The 7654-nt window shown below is 32.0% G+C and overlaps 2 protein-coding genes across 2 annotated transcripts in view; both read right to left on the reverse strand.

Moving 5' to 3' along the window:
- Positions 1 to 1836, reverse strand: part of LOC117182778 (zinc finger protein 184-like) — a 2060-nt gene extending 224 nt beyond the window's left edge. The window contains exons 1-3 of the mRNA XM_033375884.1: positions 1767 to 1836; positions 905 to 1141; positions 12 to 823 (exon numbers count right to left, since the gene is read on the reverse strand). Coding sequence (XP_033231775.1) covers positions 291 to 823; positions 905 to 1141; positions 1767 to 1836 — 840 coding nt within the window. The 3' untranslated portion in view covers positions 12 to 290. The remainder of the gene's footprint in view (positions 1 to 11; positions 824 to 904; positions 1142 to 1766) is intronic.
- LOC117182779 (protein sister of odd and bowel-like) lies at positions 1538 to 3347 on the reverse strand. Its single transcript, XM_033375885.1, has 3 exons — positions 3272 to 3347; positions 2339 to 2632; positions 1538 to 2257 (listed from the first exon to the last, which is right to left on the reverse strand). Exons 1-3 carry the CDS (start codon positions 3345 to 3347, stop codon positions 1947 to 1949), a joined length of 681 nt encoding a protein of 226 aa, XP_033231776.1. The 3' UTR covers positions 1538 to 1946.
- Between the last annotated feature and the right edge of the window lie 4307 nt (positions 3348 to 7654).

The raw sequence follows: 7654 nt of genomic DNA on the forward strand, positions 1-7654 counted from the left end.
CCTTCTGATACCTATATATCCTGTTTTTCATCAAACAAAACATACATTAGCAAATTCTACACTTAAAAAAAGAATTTCTTGTTGATATCGATGAGCAAATTTATTCTTTCGAAGCCTTCAAAAAGCAAAGTTGAGTGTTATGTAGTAATTTTCACTAAAAGTAAACTAAGGATTCAAGTTCTACGATACGTCATAATTATTAGTTAATATTTTTGAAGGAATATGTGTTGGCAAGCAACCTATGAGTTTAGTTTCGTGACCGCAAATATAATATGTAACATTCTTCAAAATTATGCTTCGTTTGAAATGTTTTTAAAATTGAGGTTGATATGTTTGGCAGTAATATGTTGGGACAAGTTACTCTTTTCTTTCGTTTTCTGGCCACAATAGTCGCAAATGAATTGTGGTTTGATTACTGCATGTTCCAAACGTTTATGTCGATTTAAAGAATCTGAGGAACTGTAGCTTCGAGAACATTTGTTACAATTGTACTTTGTTTGCAATGCATTCAAGTCACTTTTCTGATGCACGCGATCTATATGGCGCCGAAGGTGTGTGTTGCGCTTAAATCGCTTGGTGCAGTATTCACACCTGAACTGTGGCATAACGTCGCATTCAAATCTTCTATGACTATTTAAATCGGATTGCCTTTTATAGCTTCGTGCACATTTTTCGCATGTGTGAGTCTTTTCTAATCTCGATTTTTGAACCTTCTCCTTGATATGGGTAGGCATTTTTCTCGTACCACCAAAAACATCAACTTCTCTTATATTTGCGTTAGACAATTTTGTCTCACATTTTTGGCTAGTACATATCTCTTGATCTGAAAATTTAACAAAGCATGAGTTGCAATTTTTTATTTCGTAGTTCCAGTTATATATTTTACATAAAAATCTATTCATACCCTGGATGTTCTCTTCCTTTATTTCCAAGGTTGTATCATTTTCGTATACAACTCTGCAATTTAAAGTATTGGCATCAGAAATATTGCGCTTTTCCCTTGCTTGTTTCCAAAAAACAGGTTCAAATTCCATGAAGTCGATACAGTGAAGAACAGAATATGGTCCACCACTTCGTTTTCCTGTTGATTTCTTCGAATCACTCCACAAATTCTTAGTGCTAGTTGAAGCACTCAGTTGATCTAGAAAATTATAACGTAAAAAATTTAATCAGTAATTTTTTATTATTTTAATCCTTATGCTGTAGCAGATATAGATTTAATTATTAATCCAGCAACAATCACAGTACAATACAATTTTTTTACAAAAAACGTATCTTATTGTAAGCTTGTACGAGTGCCCTATTTTTCACATTAAGGAAGGTAGGAACCACTAAAGGAACATGCATTTAATTTTAAATCAATTTGTTACTAAAAAACAGTTTTAACACAGAAATAGTATTTTATTTCTTAAATAAAATTATTGAAAAGAGTTCAGTTTACTTTCATCAGTTAATAATTAAGTAGTAATACACAATAGGAAATCAAATATGAAATGATGAATAATGTATACATTCCCATACCTGTACTTTTTCAAAATCAATAAAAGGTATTACAAATTTTTCACGTAGATTGGTTAATCTTCTAAAGATTAAAGTTTATTGAAAATTAATAACTATTTCTTGAGATTTTTTGCATTAATGTGTGTTTGAATATAATCTTTCAGTTTATTTCTGCGACCAAAATATCGCAAGTTTATTGCATTTTAACTGCTACATGTTGTAAACGATTATAATTAATTAAATTACATAACTCAACGTGATCCAACTTTGAGTTGGCTTTATGATGAGCGCGATCAATATGGTAAATAATGTATCTTTTATGTTTAAATCGTTCATTGCAGAATTGACATTCAAACGGTGGTCTGGCGCATAATTCAAATTTGGTATGATTAGACAAAATGTTATATTGATAGATTCAAGCACACATTTCCCATTCGCACTTCTACTTAAGATGGCGCAAAATAATATTTGGTTTGCTTGTTTGTTTTTTGATGCACTTGAATGATATGGCGCCGAAGGTGTGTATTTCGTTTGAATCGCTTGTAGCAGAAGTTGCATTTGAATTGTGGCATGACGTCGCATTCCAATTTTTTGTGACGATTTAAATTTCCTTCCTGGGTATAGCTTCGCCCACATTTTTCGCATGTGAATTTATTTTCCGGTTTGGATTCGAGAAGTCTGTAATTCTTGATATGAGTCTGCAGTTTGTTCTGAGTAGCAAAAACATTACATTCTCTTATATCTACTGCATCTTGATCTAAAAAATTAAGAAATAATCATTTGCATTTATTGGTAAGCGGTTTTAGTTAAGCTATTTTAATTATAAATCCATTTATACCATGCATGATTTCTTCCTGTATATCAGAAGCTTGGTCATTGTCGAATTCAATCATGTAAGTTGAATTCATGACATCAGAATTACTGTCAGAAGCGGTATTTGTGTATCTTTCGTTTAACTTATTTCTGGTGGAATGTAGGTTCTGCTCTTGACTCGCATGCGTCCAAAAAACAGTTTCGAATTCCATAAATTTATCGGAGTGAAGAGCAGAATATGGTCCACAATCTGGTCTTTCTATTAATTGTTTTGAGTCACTCTTGAAATTCTTATTATACCTTGAGGCACTAAGTTGATCTGGAAAATTATAACGTAAAAGATTAAATTCAAATTTTCCGATCATTTAAATCCTTATCTTGTAGCAGAAAAGCATTGCATTTTTTTAACCTAGGCACAACAAAATTACATTACAATTTGTCTACAACATTTGTATCGTATTATATGTTTATTGAAATACTCTTTTTTTACAAGGAAGGTTGGGATAAAAAATGAGCATGTATACACGTAGAGATATTTCGGGAGATTAATTCACCGCACTGTTCCCTGATTTTATCACGCTTTGGCAAGGGAACTAAGAACTCGCGCTTACATGAATTAATCTCTTGAAATTTCTCTCCGCGTAAAAATGCTTTCGGGCGAGACGAGAAAAGGGAACATCAGTTTTCGGGTACTCTTCTAAACAATGACATCAATAAGTTGTCTCGCATTTCATGATTTTAGTGAAGAGTATCTAAAAACGATTAAGATAATTTAGCAGATTTTGTAAAATATGGAATTGGAATTACATCAAATAAGCAAACAGGCTAGACAAGACAAACAGGGAAGTTTCGCTCTCATTAAAATAATAATTTTATTTTAGTATATTGGGGTCCCGCTTTGCTGGGTGTATCGTGGGCACCCTCAAGAGCCTTCATGGTAAATCGGGACTCTTCAAACCGTTCTCCTCCTCCTTTTTGCTGACTTTGAAAGCGTCTCTCTCTCTCGACCCATTGGACCATCTTATCCGGTTCATCAGGTTCCGGTAAAGCGGTATCCCAGTGTATTTTGGTTTTGATGAACTCGAAACTCACGATGGTCTTTTTCGGCTTTTCCGTTTGTACTGAATCCAATATGAACTTTTCAAAATTTAATTAAATCATATTTTATATATACATATACTTTTAAACTTAACCTCGTAACGTTATCGAGAATCTTTCCCGAACATGCTTGCATATTCAGGTCGGAAAGGTATGAGATTGAACAGATGCAAACGAAAAGTTCTCGACAGTCAAAATATCTCGAGCGCGGGCAATATCAACCGGCACCTGAAAAATCAATAGAGAGTAAATTTATTCATTCGGAAATTTTAAAAAGTGAAATCAGGTAATATGTATTGACTTTCAACAAAAGTAGTGTAATATAAATACGCATTTATTGCAATAAAAAAACAATTTTTTTAACTACTGTGCTAAACCTACTAAGCCTTAAAGTTTTGCGATACGTAACAATCATTACTTGAGATATTTTGAAGTTATAAGCATTGACAAGCAAAACTTTGAGTTTAGTTTTGTGATAGCAACTATAGTAGGTAACCGCTAGTAAATCTTCGTATAAGTGCTACATGTTGTAAACTTTCATAATGATTGAAATTATTTAATCAAGGGTAACTTCGAAAAAACTTTTTTCAATTCATCTTCAGTTTCGATGTTTTGCTGTTATATGTTGGGGCAAGTTCCTTTTTTCTTTCATTTTATGGCCACATTAATCGCACATAAATTGTGGTTTGACTGCTACGTGTTCCAAACGATTATGTCGATTTAAAGTACATAAAGAACGGTAACTCCGCAAACATTTGTTACAATTATAATTCGTTTAGATATCTGTTAGTTCGATTTAAGATGTACAAGACTCACATAGTCATTTATGTGAGTTTTTCGTTTAAACAGTTAGCCGCAGAATTCACAACTGAATTGTGGCATGATGCCACATTCGAATTTTCGTTTTAAAGTTAAATTATATTTCTTTGTATAAGATCGACCACATTTTTCGCATGTATATTCATTTTCCTGTTTTAATTCTTGAATTTTCCGCTTCTTATTATTCGGCCGCTGTTTGTTCTTCCCAGAAAAAATATTGGTTTCACTTGTATCGACAACAGACAATTTACTGTGATATTTTTCATCAGATCTCTGGCATATAACTGTCTTTTGATCTGAAAATTAAAAGAAAAATATCATTTGGAATTTTTTACATCTTAGTTTTAGTTAATATATTTTAATTACAAATCTAGACATACCGTGGATGATTTCTTCCTTTATATTCAAAGTTTTGTCATTTTCGTCTTCAATTATGCAACGTGAGGTATTGGAAATAGAATAATTGCCATAAGGAATTTCAGTAGTTTTACATTTTTCGTTCAACGTTTTAATTTTAAACATAAGATTGGGCTCTTCGTTCTTTGGTGTCCGAAAAACCGTTTCGCATTCCAAAATGTGACTTTGTCGATCTAGAAAATTATAACATTAAAGATACAATTAGTATTTTCCGATCATTATAATTCTTAGCTTACAGCAGATCAATATTTCATAATAAACTCACGTACAATCACTTTATAATTCGTCTGAAAATTTGAATCGCACTACATCTCTATAGAAGCGACCTAATTTTTACATTAAGGAAGGTAGTAACTAGAAAAGCAGTTTTCACATAAACATATTATTTTATTTCCTAAATAGATTTATACAGACGAGTTCAGTTTACTTTCATCAGTTAATAATTGAATATTAATACTTATCAGAAATAGTAAATAATGCATACCTTTTCAAACCTATATGATCCCAACTAAACAAACTGAATTATAAGAAATTCTATGTTTAAAGTAATTCATGTTGATATCGATGAAGAGCAAATTTACTCTTTTGGAATATTCAACTAGTAAAATTGAGTATTATATAGTGATTTTTGCCAAAGTTATTCAACGTATACAAGCTTTCAATGTAATGCAAAGAAGATATTTTTCAACTAGATTGGTAAATCTTCTAACGATTAAAGTTTTACGATACGCAATAAATATTACACCCAACTCTCGCTTTTAGTCCCCCCGTTTTCGGCCTTCCTAGAACTGCTAGCGCCCTCACTTTCTCAGGGGAGCAGGGCGAAAGCGGTTGTGACAGTCGTCTTGGAAGGACCGCAGTGCGCGATAACTCAGTCAAATATATTGCACAATATCATGCATTGCAATTGGAAACGGTTCAGGCGGCCCTGAATGTTTACGTATTGATCCCCCGCATTCAGTCCAAGGCTATTTGAAGGCCACTCCCGACACTAGACTCAAAGGAAGAGTTTGATGTACTTGAGATGTTTAACAGGAATGTGGTTTGACAAGTAACCTTTCAGGTTAGTTTTATGATCGCAAATGTCGCAATTAAATCGTATTGTGACTTCTACATGTTCTAGACATTTATAATTACTTAAATTACGTAATCAAGTGTGATTTGCAGAACATTAGCCACAATCAAATTTCGTTTACGATGTCTCTAAATTGGCTTTCTAATGAACGCGGTCTACGCGATTAAAAATATTTGGTCTTGATTTTCTTTTGAATGCCTTCAATATGCTTTCAAGACCGTTATATATGATTGCATCTCACCTGCTAGACTTTAGATATATACAGACTTCTCTTGCATTTAAGGGCTGTAGCTTTTCCAAGATCAGACTAGGTAGGCTTATCTTGAGACACGGAAGGATATCTATTTATTACATTCTCATCCTAATGAGAAGGTATTGGTTTTATGTAAAATTTCACTTTGTTGGTTTTCATCAAATCTCCACGTTTTGAGACCACTTGAGTCAGAAAAAACGATTTTTACGAAGGTGTTTGGCTGCCTGTCTGTCTTTCGTCTTAGTCTCTATGCTGTAGGCACAATAACTTTCGAAAAATTGATTAGATTGGATTCTGCTTAGGCAAATATTTTTAAGGTCTCAAAGGAAAGAACGAGTACGTAAACCAGCTATGTTCGATGAAAATCCAAAAAGTGAGCGCATTTTCAGGATTTTTTAAACCACAACGCATGATATGAAAAAAAGTCCAGAGAAGAATACGTTGATTTTTGAAATACCTTAAAGATTAGCATGACTTTTTTAATTTGGTCGAAAAACGGGCAGATTTTTTTTACTGTTAATTATGTTTTTCATGATTAAAGCCAAAATACGCATCCTATCAAAAAGTGATTCATACAAAATTTGTAGATCTTTTTCAAGTGTTTATTTTTTTATCTACTTGCATTTTACCGTATTTTTCATAGATTGGCCGAAAAATGTAATTTTTGGAGTTTTCATTATTTTGTACGCTGTCAAAATTATAATTTTTTATTTTTTAAGAAAATTCAAAATTTGGTACAATAATCTTGTAGGGCATTCAAAAAGCAAAATTTTTCTTTTCCTGACATTTTTTGATATCGTGCGGTATTTGGCTTGAAATGTTCATTTTAATGTGTTTTTTGGAATTTTGTTAATGCTATGATTCTGGTTATTGTTGGTTTAATGAAAAAAGTTATTCGAATAAATTGTTCGACTTTTTAAATAATATTAATAATCTACAGAGAATTTTTGAATTTTGAAATAAGTGGCCTCGAAAATCTCAAAATGTGCCTACTTTTTGAATTTTTATTCAAAATCGCTGCCTAACGAACTAGACCTTTAGTTTAGGACTCTAAAAGAGTGTATCAAAGGCCAATCTAATAGATTGATTTTTTCAATCGTTATTGTGGAAACAGGCAGACATACAGACAGACATTTCTAAAAATTCAAAATTTCTCTTTAAGGTTATTCATAGTATTCAAAAAGTCGAACAATTTATCCCAATAACTTTTTTCATAAAATCCAAATTTACCAGAGTTTTTGCATTTACAAAATCCCACAAAACACACGAAAATTAACATTTTAAGCCAAATAACGCACGATATGGAAAAAAGTCATAGAAAGAAAAATGTTGCTTTTTAAATGCCCTAAAAGATTATTATAATAACTTTTTGAATTTTTTGAAAAATCAAAAATTCAAATTTTGACAGCATACAAAATAATGAAAAATCAAAAAATAATATTTTTCGGCCAAATGATGCGAAATACGGTAAAAGATGAAAAGACAAAAATTGTGCATTTGAAAAAGAGCTACAAATTTGTTATCAAACACTTTTTGATAGGATGCGTAGTTTTGGTTTTAATCATGAAACACATCATTAACAGTAAAAAAATTTGCCCGCTGCGTGGGAACATTCTTGTCGCCACTGTTATCTTTTAATTTCTTTTTCGTCTCGTGTGTCTGGTTTAAAAAATTTAATT

Source organism: Belonocnema kinseyi, chromosome 2, assembly GCF_010883055.1.
Source record: "Belonocnema kinseyi isolate 2016_QV_RU_SX_M_011 chromosome 2, B_treatae_v1, whole genome shotgun sequence".
Lineage (NCBI taxonomy): Eukaryota > Metazoa > Arthropoda > Insecta > Hymenoptera > Cynipidae > Belonocnema > Belonocnema kinseyi.

Excerpts from the sequence above, each read along its gene's own strand:
- LOC117182779 (XM_033375885.1), bottom strand. The coding sequence starts at position 3,347 with ATGAACCGGATAAGATGGTCCAATGGGTCGAGAGAGAGAGACGCTTTC. Across the intron at positions 2,633-3,271 it reads CAAAAAGGAGGAGGAGAACG|ATCAACTTAGTGCCTCAAGG; the intron begins GTTTGAAGAGTC and ends ATAATTTTCCAG. Across the intron at positions 2,258-2,338 it reads ACAGGAAGAAATCATGCATG|ATCAAGATGCAGTAGATATA; the intron begins GTATAAATGGAT and ends TTAATTTTTTAG.